General features: G+C 30.4%; 1 protein-coding gene across 1 annotated transcript; it reads left to right on the forward strand.

Moving 5' to 3' along the window:
• Window positions 1-347: 347 nt before the first annotated feature.
• On the forward strand, window positions 348-17,914 carry LOTGIDRAFT_180068 (hypothetical protein; the record flags this gene model as incomplete). Its single annotated transcript, XM_009046957.1, has 13 exons — window positions 348-358; window positions 3,912-3,989; window positions 8,091-8,092; window positions 12,334-12,453; window positions 12,879-12,957; window positions 13,654-13,766; window positions 14,233-14,339; window positions 15,074-15,145; window positions 15,539-15,627; window positions 16,140-16,185; window positions 16,433-16,583; window positions 16,936-17,045; window positions 17,846-17,914. The coding sequence occupies 13 exons, from the start codon at window positions 348-350 to the stop codon at window positions 17,912-17,914; spliced, it is 1,047 nt and encodes a 348-aa protein (XP_009045205.1).
• Between the last annotated feature and the right edge of the window lie 1,317 nt (window positions 17,915-19,231).

Below are 19,231 nucleotides of genomic sequence, written 5' to 3' on the forward strand. Positions count from 1 at the left end.
TGGAGTCAGAAGTATTCATCCTTGCCTTACAGTCAACAATTTTAACATTTTCGGTACTTTTAAGTAAAGTTTTATTTTGAAAATGGGCGAAAAATTTCCCAATCATAGAAGAAGGTAGACATGCCTTGTTGCATTGAAAAAGTTTGAAGGGACAGATGCACCATTTTGTGGGTTGATTTGAGTCTTGAATCAAATCAATTGTCAAAAATTGTAGCTTTTTACAATGTTCAATGTGGACAATCGAATGGAAAGTATGACAACAATATTTCCCCAATCTTGACTCACATTAGGTATGGTAGGCTTTGTTAGGTTTTTTTAAATGTTGACCTAGTTATTGTCAGGATTCAATGGCTGAGAAGTGGTTGAAAAATTGTCATCTTGAATATATAGTGAAATCAGTGAAGCGTAGTCAATGTCAATATGTCAGAGATGGTCTGTGACCACATGTTTATAAATGTCTTTGTTTAGATACTGAATTGTGTTAGTTGGTTATGAAAGGATTATTTTCCTGTAGTGAACTGTACCTTGTGTATGATATTGAACTGAACTAAACTAGGTTAGATATTGAATATTTATGATTATTCCATATTCGTAGATCTTTTTTTAGGTATGTTACTTTAGCTAAGTCTTTTTTAGTTATAAATAGTGCTGAAACAATGATTGGTTTTTCCAAGGAGCTCACTTATAGAAATCCTATACAGTACAATTGATAAATGCTTACGTTTGAAATCTTATCTTTTTCTAAATCAATATTTTCAATATATTTTACTTGTAACTCGTATTGTTTGACTGTTCAACAATTATATGATAAATTTATATATTTTGATATACAATTCATTCTTCATGTAAATAATTAATTTGATTTCAATTTCAATAGTGTGCAAATCTATCAAATTCTGTGATTTAAATGTGGATTAAATCTGTTTGAGAAGGCTTCATATTATTTCAGTGCTAATATTTCACATCAGCTATGAAAATATTCAATTTTGGATTGGCCTTTTAATATGTTAAGTTTGTACAACTGAATAAATAAAAACAATGGTTTTTTTATGTTATGAGTAAAATAAATAAAGGTAAATAAATAAATAATTCAATGAAAGAATAAAACAGTGTTCTTTCAGATGAATATATAGAAATGCTTTGTGATCTGCTTCCACATTTTATATATTCTATTCACATTCAGTTAATTAAGGCTATTTTTATTCAATGTATGTAATACATCCCTGAAGTAACTTTAACATGCTCAACTCTAAAGTTAGAGGTATATGTTTTGCTTCATTGTCCATGTGCTCATGAACACTCATAATTGGCCCTTTAATATGTTTAGTTTGTACATGAACACTCAGACCATATGTGTTTAGACAACAAAAGTTAAGTCAATTTAACTATCAGCCATTCTTTGAGCCTTGTTTACTGTTTTAAGGAGAGTGTTCAGACGAATAAAAAAGTTATGCCAGCTTTGATATTATCTCCTAAGTTATTGAGAAGTTCAAGGGTCACAATATCATTATAACTAATATGCAGCCACATCGCCAGGAATAAAATGGTGCTGGGGCTCAGATTTTGTAGTCAGAAAATTTTAAGAATTACGGCCCTAGAGAACCAATTTCTGACAATTTGGGGGTGCCAAAAACATATTAAAATCTATATCTTTTTGATTTTATACAAATACGCTGTAAATGAATCAATCTCTGCTGAACTGAAAGTACCGAGTTGCGTTCAGATTGTCAATCTAAGCTGGTGAACTTCTCAAGCCAGGTTTAAAGCCAGCTCCTAAGTAGGTTCACGTTAAGCTAGCTTCAGACGACTAAAAAAAAGTAGGCTTAAAGAACGGTTAATAGATAGGTTGCTAGACTAGGTTCTATGTTAACAATTTATTCTGATCATACTTAACTTATCCTGTTATCTCTGTTTCAGTCTAATACTCATGGATGTTATGGTACATTATGTGGTATTTTTTTTTTTTTTAGGTGAATGGTATCTAGTGAGGCTAGAATAAAATCATTTCAGTCAAGATGGGAGAGGAACAATTAGCAGAAGCAGCGACGGTCTCGTAAGTTTTTTAATGCATTATTTATATATATTATTATTTATCCATTTGCCAATTTCAGCATTGACCGTAAAAGACCTTGTGAATGCTCTAGAATCTGCACATTTTATCCAAATTTGATAAACTTTATTATCATTTACTCATGCTATTCTTTTAATGGTATCAGGTGGACTGGATCGGTAATAAGTTTTGTTGTTCACAAAGGCAGTATAATACATAGATTATGTTGCAAGTGTTATTGAGTTTAAATTGCTTTTTTTTTCTAAAATCACAGATGATATTTACAATCTAGTTAATAGCAGAATTTATTCAATATAAAAAAAAAAGAGTGGCAACATATTGTTGAAAATTTCATACCTTCACATACTAATAACTTTTACAACAATATGGTGTTTTCGCAACATATTGAATGAAATTGTTGCCAGTGTCTTCAGTACTTAAACTTGTGCCTCTATCTTACATTTTTATACATATTTTAGACATATATTGGCATCACCAATGTCTGTTGGTCCGGCCACAATTGCTCGTAAACACTCTAGAGTGTAGAAGGCACAATTTTTGACGGATATTGACAAAACTTGGTGTGAGTGGATAGGATGAAGCCTATCGAAAATCAAATAAATCAAAAATATTTTATATGAGTTATTGCCCCTGTTCTTGACACGCGCTCAACTTTTAGATCGTAAACACTCTAGAAAGCACAATTCTCAACACATTTTGACAAAACTTGGTGTGAGTGTTTGGAATCACCCAAGGATTATCCCTATTGAAAATCAAAAATATTTTATCAATTATGAGTTATTGCCCTTGTTCAAGTTCAAGTTTTAGCGTGTAAACACTCAAGAAGGCACAATTCTTAACTTGTTGAAATTGTTTTTTATCACCCATGAATAAACCCTATTGAAAATTAAAAGCTATTTTATTCGGAGCTATTGACCTTGTTGCTCGTTCGTGAAAATGCAGTCAATATTTTGGTCGTAAACACTTAAAGGCTCGATTCTTGTCAGATTTTGACAAAACTTTGTAATATTGTTCAGTATCACCCTTAGATCATTTTCACAAACATTTCTCTATAACTAGAGGTTATGCCTACATGCCTGTGCTTTTAAAATACCCAAAAAGTTCCAAAAGTTGTATGACTAAAATATTTCATACTGGTGATTGTTACTGTACTGCTAAATACTTTTATTCAAAATCAAAGCTGCCAGTGGGCGTATATTACTTTGCCTGGCAAGCTATCTTTTGATATGAGAAAACGTTTTTAAGTTATAAACATTTGAATTTGAGGCAAATGTAAACAAAGCCCACTCTTCATGGATGGTATTGTTATATAGATATTTTGCACTTGCTCTGTAGACAAAAATAAGTCTGTTTATACATTTCTAAACTTATAATGATTAACATGATTAACTTAAATGTATACTACCTCTTAGGATGTCCACAAAATTTGATTTTTAATCTCGACCAAAATAAGTATATTTATCAGTAGACTTACCTGGTATCATAACTATACAACAGGTTATTATTGAAATCGTTAAATATATTGATGTTTTTTTAATGATTACTCAGTTAAATAGATTTATCGGATTATACAGGGATTCTGTTGTAACTTTATTGATGAATATATGCTCATATTGACCAAGTTTGAGTCTTTAAATTTGATGTTAATTCTGAGAGGTAGTATTCCTTTGATTATTAAGTTTTAAACACAATCTCTGAAATCTTCATAAATCTGTTATCCAATTTCTTCTTATCTATCAGATCTCTGTCAAAAAGTAACTCAAGAAGCAAATGAAAATGAATAAGTTTTAGATTTTAAGAATATTTTTTTATATTCTATTATTATGTTTGTATATTTTAGAGCCTATAATATAGTAGACACGTCTAGAATATCCACATTTGTTATATCAATATTACTCATAGTATATGGAAGTTTTAGGTAAGTAGTTTTCCATTCTTTTAATTTTTTAGTATTTCCCACCTCTATTCTATAGTTAAAGGGACAAATTCACCATCCATACCTTAGTCTCAGAAACAAGATGAACTTTTTGACTAAGCTAAGTGTTCTTAGCTGACCGTTGGAATTTGAGCCTTCAAATCCATGTGTTTCCAGAATTAACTGTGTTTGAATGTTAAAATGACTCGTATTTTCTTGATACTATATCATATAAGCTTATAGTAAAGACATATATATAATAGAAATCAAAAGATATATTTGAAGGAATTATGCGATTTTTGTACATTTCTAGTACTTCTTATGACTATTTACTAATATATTCAAGTCCCAAATCAACCCTAGAAAATAAGGAGCCAGTTCTTTTTAAGAGATCTGTATGATATTGGTTGAGAGGAATCAAAACAGAACTAATAATATGTAGGCCTATTCCAAAACATCATTTAGTTACATATTAAACTCTTGTAATTCTGACCTAACTAAACTGCAATTGATATTTGTAGCAATGTGCAGCCAAGCCCTTCTTGAAATGCATGGCTTAGCATTTCTATATATGAATATAACCTATTATTTCCTTCAAAATTTGTTCAATATTACTCAATTCTTAATATCTTACATACAAATACCCCATATACCAGGTCAAACTATCTCTATATTTTGACTGTGGTATAAGTCTCTGCAATAATAATAAACTGTACATGGCGCAGAAATTTCTTGAATTTACCTTAATCTGATTAAAACAAACAATGATTTAGATACATTACAAAGTTATCTTAAACACTAACGTGTCCTCAAACCATAGAGATCACCAGTTGCGTATGGTTACAAATATGAATAGCGATCATAAGTTTCAAATGCAATTTCATGCACATGTGTTGTGAGTTGCATTCTATTCATGACCAATCTTATTTTTTGCAACCATACACAACTGGTAATCGCAATGTTATGAGGGCACATTATTAAAGCAACCACATCGTCTGTTCAATGAAAACTTTATGTACTTGCTGTGAGGAATAATTGAATTTTTAAAGACTTGTAATGTAAACCAATTTATATCAGTGCATTTAATAATTTAGTATTTAAAGGGACAAGTCTGCCATTTTGAGGGGTTGATTTTAGTCTTGATTATTGTTAATAATCTTCAGTTAGAAATGTACGAAAATCACATAATTCCTGTAAAAATACTTCAAACTAAGAATTTTTCTCACTATTTCTATATATGTCTTTTCAATATATCACAGAGTATCTTAAATTGATGAGTCATCATTTTAAAATTCAAACTCAGATAATTCTGGCCACACATGGATTTAAAGGCTACAATTTTGAAGGTGAGTTGTTAACACTATTACTGATTGGCTCAGTTAAAAAATTCCCGTTTCTGACACTAAAGTATGATTGGTCATAAAAATGGCCTACCTGTCCCTTTAAAACATAGATTTTTGTCAAATCATGAATGGCAAGTGAAGTTAGATTAAAATGTGCTTTTTAATCAGATTATATCCTACTAACAGCTGTTAATAGAATTATATCTATATTGTAATGTGTTCATTGTACTACTTTCAAGACAAAAACTATCATCTTAATGGTTTCTCTGGGACTATTTTGTTATTAGGTCATGTTCAATTTATTTCATTTGACTGTATAGTTTACTGAGATTTTTACACTTGGTTAAGATGATTCTTTGTTCATCAGTGGACTTACCTGGTGTCTTAACTATATAACAGAATCTATCTATAATCCAAGAAATCTATTAAACTAAGTAATAATCCATTAAACTAAGTAATTTTGAAACATGCTTAGAAGTGTGTTTCAATAGATATGTAGTTTAATGGATATTTAAGGAATGACCTGAACATTTTTTCAGTTTATCGATGTATAAACAGAAAAAACCTGTGTACACTATACACTTCCTAGAGTACAGCCAATCAGCAATAAGTAGGTCACCTATTTATAGTCTACTGCCTACTACATGAAAGTTGACGGAGCGGCCAAATTTGAAGTTCAATTATTGTAAGACTAATTCTAAATAAGTCCAGAATACGTCATATTGTTAGAATGTGGAGTGTGCACTTTCGAGGGAATTAGAAAATACCTATATCATAAGAGTGAGGTGTCGATTTCGGCTCTGTTGACGTTTGAAGGAATGACATCGATGCAGTGTAATGGCCACGTCAATCAAACTCAATGATAAAAGTAGTCGGATAAGGGGTGGAGCTTATATTTACATTCCATTTATACAGATATAAAAAGAATTCATGTGACAACTGTTATCCAATCAGATTGCTTGATACTGTTTAAACGGAATCTTGATTTAATTATATCATCTTATATAGGGATTCTGTTCTTTATTCATAGTCCAACTGATAAATATATACTCTTATTGATCATGTTTTTAGACTTAAAATATTATGTACATTCCAATTGCTACTATGACTTTTAACCTTCTTAAAAACCTTTCAATAAACTGTGCATACTTAACCTAATCTCAGTATTAATCTCATTAAAATAAATATTTTGAGGTTTGTTTTATCAAGATGTGAGTTATTTACCCATTATGTCTTTAACAACATAATATCGAGCCTGTAAGACAATGAACTTTTAACCATCAGATTATATGTTTATTCTCTTTAATATTTTCATCTTTATTGTATCAACTTCATCAAAAAATATCTTACTGATATTCTGACGTACTGGTCATTCCACCTCACACTAATAGCCAATTAAAGGAGCAGTATGCACAATTTTTATTATCAAAAATGTTGTAGATTATACCTAAAAAATATGCTATTTACATTTGTGTATCTATTTGATCAAACTGAATTTGTTAAAAAAAAAAGGGTTAATTAAAAGTGGAGAGTACTAATTGTTAATTAAGCAGTTTGATCTAGTTTTGGTGTTTGGCTTTATAATGGCTCGATATATATTATTAGTTGAAGCCTTTAGAGTACGTAGGAGACATATTTCTCTACAATTACATATTTATTTTGCTTAAAATGCAGTAGTTTTCTTACACTTTCCAAAAAGTTTAAACTGTCAGGTTAATAGGACATATTTCTGTAGCTTTTGGTGTATAAGCTTAGTTTTCACAAATTTGAGCGAAGTTGTTTATCCACTTACAAAACAATCATAACGCCCCTTTACAGTAACTAAGACTTGTTACAAAAGCTATTATTATAATATGACTAGCACTCTCCTAGTTTCATAATGATCTATTGTCATTATTCACTGTTCAAGATCTCTTTATAGTAGCTGTGTAAGTGTGAGAGAAATGAAGATATCATGTCAAACCTGCTGACAAGAATGTTAAAGAGTTTATAGATGATTTCTTTAACAAGTTGTTTAACTAGCCTTACTAGTTAATATATCATTTGTATTTTTTGCCATGTATTATCATCAATTTACATATATTTACACACGAGAAATTCAAATATTATTGCAAGATCGACAATTTATTTTTTTACTTGATTTAAATAGGCGTTTAAATGATTCAATATATTTGAATTATTGATCATTTAGTCATGCGTTAACTGGAATGCTAACAGGTTTTATCTACAATACTTATATAAATTTCTACAGATCAATATAGATATATGTATATTAATAACATGTGTATTATCTATCTTAGATCTGATATTTTTGCACCTGGCACATAACCATAGATTAAAATTATTAAAAAAATATATAGAACAAGTTATTGCACATAATATTTATATCAAAATGAAATTTATATGATATACCTGTAAGTACTTTTTTGGTATCACTTTTATAAATATAAATCTGATGTCACTTATAAAACCTATCAATTATGGACATGATGGCAATAAATTTGTAAGGGTGTTACATTTGCTCATTCAGAGATATTCATATTATTAATTCTAAGTTAACATCAAACTGTGTAGTTTTGTTTAAAGGTGAAAATTCGCCATTTTCAATTTAATGTATGTACATAGTCTTCAAAACTACTAGAACTGCACAATAATCGCTAATCGCATAATTCCTTTATATAGACCTCAAAAGCTTTATCACAAGCTGATTTTCTCTCAGAAAATTAGGGTATCCAAGACACCCAGACATTTTTTGCCACAGAGGTTGGTGGGGCCGGATGATTGAGTCTAATGTTTACACAAGACATAATTAACAGATATTCCAAATCTTGTAAAAAGATGAGTCACTTTTTTAACTTTTAAAGACTGATAATTATGGATATATGTGTCTAGAAGGCTTAAATTTCGACGGTGTGCTGTGAATACTTAAACTGATTAGCTAAGCTGGAAAATTCCAATTCTGAGACCGAGGAACGATTGACCCTAAAAATAGTTAACAATGAACTTTAAGCAGTGCATTTTATTGAGGATCTTGGCATTATTTTCAAGAGACAAGACTAGAAATTAGACTACACCCCTGTGTGTTTTTATAGCTACAGTACTATTTTTATCTTTAGTGAATGTGAGGTTGGGTAGTCTTTTCTTATTGCACAAAGTATATTTTTGGCATTTTTTGAAAAGATATTTTGGGTGCATTTCCTTTTTATTTTTTACTTGTTTCTTTTATGTTTTAAGTTATATTTATACTGATACTTTTACTGGTAATTTTGTAACCTTCAAATGAGATATAATTTATACATTAAATCATGATTAATAAACAAAATCGCATTCCTCATTATATGGGTGTCTTGTTTTGCTTTGAAAGGACTCACTTTGTGTGGATCTTCTGAGACAATTCTTGTATGAGGTCTTGTCCACCAATAGAGACTCTTTCAGGAGACAGTGGTAGGTCAAATGCCAGTCTCTTATATATACCAAAATGCCTTATTCATATGCTTCTCAGCTTTACACCTATTTTGCCACTTTAGATTTTAAAATTTTGATTTTAATTTCTTAAAAATGTTGTCACATGAACAATTTTAATTACAAAATCCACATTTTCGTTGACACAACTTGGTAATATGTTGGAAAGATGTTGTTGAACAGTTGGTATGAATATTATTAATACAGGACCAAAATGTTGTCAGTGTGTACAGTACTTAAGAAAGGTCCAGATTTTGACCCATTTTGTCTTGGCAATTTTTTGTATGAATATACATATATTAAAGTTTAAAGGGGCATTATGCAAAATTTTCATTTTCAAAAACATTCTATACCTGAAAATGTTTTTAATATGCTATTTATATCTATATATCTATTTGATCAAACTGATCTTATTTTAAAAGGGTTATTGGAGTGCACTTATTATTACTTAAGCAGCTTAGACGAGTTTTAGGATGAGGCCTCTTTAGAACTCAATTTTTTGTTGAAACCTTTAGAAAACGGAGGAGATATATTTTTCTACAATTAAGGGTTTATTTTGTTAAATCTGCGCAGTAGCTAACATCTCCCAAAAATGTAAAACGTAAAAAACAAATTAAGTGAATCTTTTAAATAGTTTTGGCGTTAAAAAACGTCAGGATTTTAAAAAAAAAAAAAAAAACTTTCTGATAAGTTAAGGAACAGATTTTGATATAAAAATTTCATTGAATTTTTTAAAAAAACAGAATGCTCCCTTTAAATGACCGATCAATCAATTAGGTTAATGTATATTTCTAGAATATAAAACTGCATTAATAACGATCATTGATATTGACTTGAAACAGTTGAACTAACTGAGTAAGAATACTATGTCTACCAATACTCAATTGTTTGTGACCTGGTTGACAGACTGAGAAACAACATACCACATTGGTCAAACAATTCTATGTCTATTTTTAAACTTTTTAACCCATTTTAGCTTCGGTCAGACATTTTTATCAATATTGATTTAGCTGAACTTTGTTATTTTTTAAGATCTAATTTTAAAGTTGCTTGTTAAGTAAATGGACTTATTTGTTAAAAGTTACATCCTGAGTAGTTGTAATCAAAATAGAAAACCTTTTGTTGAATTTTCCGGATTTTTGTTGTTTTTTACATGACTGTATGTGGTGTAGGCAAAATTACATATGATTTGATATAGGCAGACATTCATATCTTTTCCTTTCTTTTGTATTTTTAATGATTACTACTTATGGGGGGGGGGACACAAAAATGGTTTTGGACATAGACTAGAGTCTTGTCAAGAGTTTGCCACAAGAGGAGACATAGATCTCCAGTCAGTTGTTTTCCACTGTGTGAATCCTGCAATTGAAAGGAAAATGAATCTGATTGGATGAGGACACTCTGACTTGCAGCCAATAAAACAATCGGCAACAAATAAATCGTATTGGCAACGTGATAATGTGAGATTTTTCTCAAGATTTGCATCTGTGACAAAAAAACAGTGACAAAGATTGTACATGCACATTACAATATAAATTTAAGTTTGCTCAAAAAATTTTCAAATAAATTCTTGTGTGTGAGGAAACTTTAATTTATTTTTTATATCCCCTGTCACGGGGTTCAATTTGTTATAAGGAGGTTTTCTAGCTCTTTTTTGTTTCAGTATAATTTATGGTTTCTATTTGCATAATTCCAATATTCTGTCAGAAGTATGTTGGTCCTTCATTTATAGAAATACTTCACTGTATATATCAAAACTGCTCAATTATTAGTAGCTTTTGCAAAAGTGAGGTCATAAAATGCAAAGTTTTAAAGGAGTTGTATTTTTACAAAGTCATTAATGTTTGCAATGATGACCTTTATTTGATGCCAACATGTGAGAATCTGTCAATTGCAACATACCCACACTTTAAAATCTATTAATATATCAGCAATCTGCTTACATATTATATGATTTTTTTTATAGATATTTATATATCAATTTAATACTCCATGACCATATATTGCAACATATCAATAATATATTGATGTTTTCAACAGCTTTATTCTCAATTTCATAAAAATAATACTCTTAAATTTTCAAATAGATATATTCTGTATGTCTTTTTTTTCAAGATACTATTGTCATAACTTGCAATGATCAAAGTAAAGTTGAGGATTACTTTGATGAAGGCCAATTACCATATCATCAATAAATATTTATATTTTTTGTAATTCATTTTAGATCTCTGAATTTAGAAAGAGAGAAAAGATTAGAAAAAGAAAAGAGTGAAAATCAGAAACCACCTGTTTATGTTGCTGGTACCAATGGAGGGGAAACTGTTAATGAAACTCGTAAGTTCCTTAATAATGTTAATCATAACTTCAGCTTTTTAATCAATTTCTATACGTCCACATATAGTATATTGTAAATCACCCTGTCTGTCCATTCGTTCACATTTGGCTTGTGCTCACTCTATAGGCTACAATTCTTCATCCACTCGTCAAAGGGATTGTATAGAGGTTTTCTAAACTTTTTATGTGTATTGGTTGTGATGTCGTAAAGCGCTTAGTTTTAGTAGAATTGCTATAACCACAGACATCAGAATGAAAATTGGAGGGTAGCAAATTGAATCTATGTGTCCCTGATACACATAAGAATTTTTTAGAAAACCTCATTACAATGCCATTTCACTGTGGTCTTAATCAGTTTTTCCACTTAAAAAATTCGCTTGTCGCTCCCTGATAGACAACTTTGTTGGCTCATGTGGTTTGCGTGTCAAAATAATACATCCAAATTTGTAGTTTGATAGATTAACTTTAAAGTTCTTGTGAACTTGCATCATGTGCAGGTTGACTTGTTTTTAATTTGATGTTTTCTTGGCTTTTAACCTTTGTTAATAGAAACAGGTAAGTGCAGTATGTTCACACTGCATACTGACACCTGTATAAATATGAAGGGTGGGGGTTAATCTTACCTTAATTATATATTTGTTTGAAGAAATATTTACTTTGTAACATACTGTACTTAGATCATGAAACATTACACCTTTCTTTTTAACAAACTATCCTAGAAACTTTGTATTCAAATGAACTTTCTTCTTGTTAATTTTTGCTAATCAGTGTTTTTGACCTTTTATCTCACTTGTCCCTTAGCTTACCTTACAAATATCAATATTGATAATATGGCAAATTTCGGAGCATTTATTTGCATATGCAATTTAATATGAAGTGTAAGATAGATCCAGCCGCGTGGCCAGGAATGAAATGGAGCTGGTGCTCGGATTTTGTGCAAGGTTGTGCAGGCGGGGCGACTCAAGCTCTATGAGCTGGGGGCCCTCCACTATGAAAATTTGAAAATAAGAAGCCAGAAAAAATCATAACTACTGATTTCGAAACACCAAACACCCTATCCAAATGTTTTATCCTTTCGGTTGTGTAGGAAAACACTGCAAATTAATTAATCTCTTCTGAACTGAAGAAGGTTTTACTGGGGTTTACGGGGGCAGCTTCAATGATTAACCCTTATTTCTTCTAACACCTTTTTAATGTTGTTTTTGTAGAAGTGCAGACAATAGATAGTTGTCAAGCTATGTTTTTACCACTAGGAGCCTCAGCATCATTGCTTATCATGTTCTTCTTCTTTGATTCATTACAAATGGTTTTTGCTATTTTTACTGCTAGTAAGTATTGCGGTTTCTTTTACATAAATTTTAGCTTTATGTGCTGTATGATAAAAACCCTTCTCATTCATTCTATGACATTTTCTCATAACATTTATGGATTTGTGCTCTATCTGAACTTTTTAAATTTGGAGTGTTTGTACCGTATGATTTGGCAATATTAAGTCTAAAAAGATTTATGTTGTTGCCCATGATTAAGTTGAAATATGAATTAAGGCTACAGTAGGAGATTGGGCCTTGTTAGTTTGTCCATAAAACACTAGAAACATGCTGATATGGAAGACCCAATTATGCTACACTCAAAGACACTATATAAGTTTTCAGTTTCCAGTGGATGTTTCCTTACATTACCTACAAAACTTGTATACTTATCTTAGAAATTTGGGACCATGGCATTTATTTATATTGATTAAACTTTTTTTCAGTATTAGCAACAATAGCTTTTGCATTTTTATTATTACCTATGTGTCAGTATATGATTCAACCCTGTGCTAGTGGTCAAAAGTGAGTATTTTATATCGTTTATAATTGTTACATTTGGCATACAGTTATTTGAATATGATGTTACAATTCTGGATATAGAGCCACTTACAATTACAATATCAAATTTAACTTCATTTGAAAATATTGCTTTTCCTTAAAAAAATGCTTAAAGATGGGTTTTCCTTATTTTCATTTATGAAAATGAAAATGCTAATACTTATATGAATAGAAAGTAGAGGTGTTCTAATGACTTGGAAAAATACCAGTTTGTCTCACATGTCCATAATTTTATTCATATTTAGCTAAATTAGAAGAGAATTACCAACAGAATTCCAATGAGTTTTCTTAATTTGACACTAAAAAATAAGGAAACCCATCTTTAATATACTCATGTTTTCCAAATATAGCCAAATTAACCAAACATGATGGACAGGAATACCTGAAATTTCAGCTTAAGGAATTTTAACAACTATATCTATTTATAATAAGGATAAATATAAAAATTTAAAATTTCTCTTCAACTTTCTATCTATGTTATACAACAGTTTATTTTTTGTGAATAATTTGTGTCCATTTTCCCCTAATTCCATTCAACCAAATCCTCAAACCTGCTTGTGATTTCATTTGAGCTGTCAACAACATAAACAATCCATAAAAATTTCCATAATTTACAATTCTTGATCACTTTTGCATAGGATCTAAAAATTTTTCTTTCAGAATATCATTTGGTGTCTGTGGTCGTTTCACAGCAGCTGAGATTCTGTCATTTTGTTTATCATTTTTTATTGTATGTGTATGGATATTAACTGGTCACTGGCTACTCATGGATGGTATGTATGATTAAAAGGAACTGATATGATGTAGATTTTAGAAATAAGAATAAGAGTAGACTATAAAGAACATATATCACACCATAGTGATAACAGGTTGCGAATAAGAATAGCGGTCATAAGTTACGAATGCAACTCTCATGCAACCGAGTTGTGAGCTGCATTCAGAACTCATGGCTCCTTTCATACGCATCTTGCAATCGATATGGTGTGAGGGCACCTCTAGTTGTGTTTTAAGAAAAACATAAACTGTCTATTCTCTTATGATTTTTATATGCTGACAGTAATGTTATTGCATTAATATTTTTGTTGGAGAAAATAGTATCAGAGGAGCAGTGAATTATAGAATCCCTGTGAATCACCGTTGCTGAGTTATTTCATTACAATCATGACCTTCAACCAGAATCTAATTATGAAAAACACTATGGAATCTTTTGACTATAAATAACTTTATTTGTTATTTCAGCTTTAGGCATGGGTTTATGTGTAGCATTTATAGCTTTAGTTCGATTACCTAGTCTGAAAGTTTCCACCTTATTATTAGTTGGATTACTGATATATGATGTTTTCTGGGTAATTATATTTCTCTTAACTAGATTTTTACAAATAATTTAAATAATTCTGACTTGATGTGTGGCTTATGCAGTCAACCGTAGAAATAGCAAGCCTAGAATACAAATGTAAAGGTACCGTAACTTATAAATAAAATCATGATCTATTCATTTGAAAATCATTGTACATTTACAGAGACTTCATCCAAAAATCTATGTACAAATCATTGTACATTTAAATAGACATCCTGACTGTATACTTATAATAATTGGTCAAAAACTATCCTATATCATTATAGATATTATAGTTTGAGTAAAGAACTATCTTATATCATTATAGATGTTATAGTTTGAGTCAAAAGCTATCCTATATCATTATAGATATCATAGTTTGAGTCAAAAACTATCCCATATCATTATAGATGTTATAGTTTGAGTCAAAAACTATCCCATATCATTATAGATGTTATAGTTTGAGTCAAAAACTATCATATAATTATAGATATCATAGTTTGAGTCAAAAGCTATCCTATATCATTATAGACATCATAGTTTGAGTCAAAAACTATCCTATATCATTATAGATATTATAGTTTGAGTCAAAAACTATCCTATATCATTATAGATGTTATAGATTGAGTCAAAACTATCCTATATCATTATAGATGTTATAGTTTGATCAATAACTCGTACTATATCAAGATAAAAAGCTTGATTCCTCAGATAAATTTTTAAATCTATTTCTGTATATTTCAGGTATTCTTTTCCTCATATATATTTAGTGCCAATGTTATGGTGAAGGTAGCAACCAGACCTGCAGAAAACCCTGTGAGTATATCATTAGGATATTATGTCTAGTCTAATAATAATCAGGAAATCTTTAAAATGACTTCTTATGTCTGAAATTTTGCATTAAATACATATTTACTGCTGTGCTACTGCTCTGTTCCATTTGATTTTCACAAACCATAAAATTAGAGACTAGGTTCAGTTCACTTACAACATGGCAAACGATTTGGATGGATTTACAAGGCAGGGCTTTAGTGTCTGGCAGTGCCAATCAAGTATTTGGAAATGTATTGTCTGACATTGGCATTGAAAAAAAAACATATAACCAGTTAAGCACCACCATCATTCATTATAAAATCCAGGTGCATATTTTTATCAAACCTTAAGTTTTAATATATGACTAATTGAACTATATATTTTTTTGTATTTTAGGTTGGACTATTAGCCAAGAAACTACATTTAACAGGTTTTGTTCGTGATGCTCCAAAACTGTCTCTTCCAGCCAAATTAGTCTTTCCCAGGTAGTTGTATTTTTGTAAGAGAATCTTTCTATTTTTCACTTGAGATACTTTGTCAAATGTCATATTGGATTGAAATTGAATTTTACAAGGCATTTTAGATAAGAAGTCAAGAGACATTCGAGATGCATTGACAGAAGCTATTTGAGATGAATTTATAGAAGGCATTTGAGATAGAAAGGCACAAGGCATTTGCTATGGAAAGGCAGAAGTCATTTGATATAAAAAGTCAGAAGGCATTTGAGAAAGATAAAATCTTGGGTTCACAAGGATTCTTTCTACTAGCTGTTATAATAATATCTCATTCAAGGTCAGCTGACTTTCACACAGTTACAGAGATCAGAACCAAAGACCACAGGACATACGGATGCATGGTCAACAGACTTTTAATTTATGGTATTGAATATTAGATGAATTTCTTACTCAATTCTCAAGTATAACCAGTATCCATGGTTGGCTGTGTAAGCTCTGATTTTGCTGTACATATTTTATACTTTTTACTTATTATATTTCAGTTCACAAAACTCTAGTCATTTCTCCATGTTAGGACTTGGTGATATAGTAAGTATATGATTTTTTAACCCTTCAATCTATTATCAGGTATTGAACCATGCTTTAATAACCTTAAAGCCCAGTTTGTGTCTGCACAAAAATGAGCATGGATAAGAATTGCAAGAGAAGTTTTTTGAAAATGTTTGCATTGGGTTTGAAGCTTACGCTTTGTTCTGGTTATTGTTAGTGCTGATTTTAACTAAAAAAAATGTACATGTATATTGATATTATAAAAATGATATTATTATTATTGTAGGTAATGCCTGGTTTGTTACTATGTTTTGTATTACGCTATGATGCTTATAAGAAGAATCAAACAGGCAGTGCTGAAACCGGTATACCACCAACACCATCATATGTACAGAAATTAACTTATTTTCATTGTTCTCTAGTAGGATATTTCTTAGGTATAATCATTTACATTATCTAATGCCACACTGACACTTGCGCGATATTTGTCCAAGTAATGGTCGTGACAAGGCGTTAGGTTTTCGGCACTTTGCTATGGAGCTCAGCATTTAAGGCCTGACGTGCTGTGCAAGTAATTGAAACACAAGAGCAATAAATGTTAAGTGAAAATTTGTGGATTGTTTAAAAAATTTATAAGTGCCCATTTTTGAACATTTGAAAATTGCTAGTTCACAAATACATTAATCATTGGCATGCCGATTTTCGTTGTGTGCCATCTTTCATTACAAATGTGCACATTTTTTTCATTGAAATTTACTATTCAATTCAAATCAAATTTTGCAACTACAGGTCTTTTAACAGCAACAGTATCATCTGAAATGTTTAGAGCTGCCCAACCAGCTCTACTTTATTTAGTTCCATTTACATTACTTCCACTTCTTACCATGGCTTATTTAAAGGTATGTTCTATTTTGTACTCAAATCTAATCAAATTATTAGGCTTACTTTTTAACAAAATTCCATGTGTTTGTATCTTTAAAGCCCTATAACAAGGGTTTTCAATCTGAGGGTAATTTTTGATTTTTTTGGGGGTTAATGAGGTGCTTTGTATTTCAGCATAAAATTTTGGGACAATTATAGTTTTGGGCGTTCTTTTCAGTCAGCCTATATTGAAAAAGATCGTAGGGCAAACCTAAGAGAAAATTAGGAAATAGTAACTAGGATTTATAGGGGTAAAAGGGTAATAATAAGGATTTATAGAGGGTAGAAGGGGTAATAATAAGGATTTATAGGGGGAAGGCGGTAATAGAAAGGATTTATAGGGGGAAGGGGGTAATAAGGATTTATAGGGGAAGTGGTGTAATAATAAGGATTTATAGGGGAAGAGGGATAATAATAAGGATTTATATGGTGAAGGGGGTAATAATAAGGATTTGTAGGGGGAAGTGGGGTAATAATAAAGATATATAGGGGGAAGTGGGGTAATGATAAGGATTTGTAGGGGGAAGAGGGGGCGATAATAAGTATTTATTTTAATTGATCAAGGATCCTGAAAGGGGTAATAGAAAAGAAAAAGTTGAGAACACCTGCCCATAAATTCTGGACAAATGGATTGTCTCAATCTGAAAGAATTTTTTATGACAATACCTCAGGTCAGCAATCCTAACATATTTTCCTCTAGACATCATAGGAAATTTATTTTGGTTTATGTATGTTTACAGGGTATTTTTCAAACGTATTTTATATTATTTTGTTTTAGGGTGATTTAAGGAGAATGTGGCATGAACCATTCATAGCAAGCGTTCCTTCAAAACATTTAGAAGTCTAGCATAAGTTACCAGTGATCATACAGAGAAACTTTGTGTTGGATTGGATTTTAGATAAAGGATATTACAAGCACGGCTAAATATGAAAAAGATGTTTTTAATCAAGACAAGGTACTTTAATTTGCCTAAAGTGAAAAAAATATGAGTGCAATAACAAAGATTTTAATTTTTCACAAATATTAAGAAAAGCTGTGCGCTTCCATTTTTATATGTATAAAAAAATTAATGAATACTAAAGAAGAGAGATACAAAGTAAATCTGCTCAAAGTGAAGTGCTGTTTTTTAAAACAGAATCAGAAAACTGGAGTTTGGTTGAAGTTACATTTGAATTCCTGAACTGGAAAAAATGAAAAGGTTTGCACACTGCTGAGATAAATAGATAAACTATAAATGAAGTGTGGAGAAAGTTTTCATTTCAAGTTCTTGAGGTTTTTTGAGTAAAAATGAATTAAAATGGCGAAATATATACCATTATGTATCAGGGGCACAAAATAATAGACAACTTTTGTGAAGAAATAACCTCTGGTCTACCCTTGGTAACATTATAAAGAGCTTCAAATACAAGATTCGGGGATGAGGAATGTATCTCTTCATAAATGTGATAAGTTTGAAGTGAATCCATATATCATCATAATCATTTCCAATATCCATTTCTATAACTTGTACAAACTAATCAACAGACTGAACTCTAAATAGATTTTATGTTATTTAAGGTTTGGACAATAGGTATTGTTTTATATTGTTTGATTTTATAGTTGTCATTTCATTCATTCAATAATCTATCCTGATCATTTTTATTTTAAGTCAATAGATGATCATTTCAACATGTAATTTTAAGTCAATAGATATATACATGATTTGAGAGCTTGCTTGGCAAATGGTAGCATTTTTCTTAGAAAATAATATTGAATTATTTAGAATTAATTTGTAATCTGTAATCTATTGAATCTATTGCGTTGCTTTAGCGGTATATTGAAACTTTTCTAAATCAGCAACATTATGCAGGCATTTAATATTCATTATAGATTATAATTGATTAAAGGAATACTACCTCTTAGAATGGACATATTAAAACTTTAATTCTTAAACTTGGTCAACAAGTGTATGTATATATTCATCAGTTGAACTAACCAGGTGTCATGACTAAAGAATAGAATTTCTATATAAGACGATATATCTATTAAACTAAATAATTATTGAAACGCACTTCTAAGCATGATTCAAAATTACTTAGTTTAATGGATTTGATTATAGACAGATTCTTTCAATTGTCATCCTAAGAGGTAGGTTACCTTTAAATGTAAAATTGAGGGGCGCTC

Source organism: Lottia gigantea (assembly GCF_000327385.1).
Source record: "Lottia gigantea unplaced genomic scaffold LOTGIsca_109, whole genome shotgun sequence".
In the NCBI taxonomy this organism is placed as follows: Eukaryota; Metazoa; Mollusca; class Gastropoda; family Lottiidae; genus Lottia; species Lottia gigantea.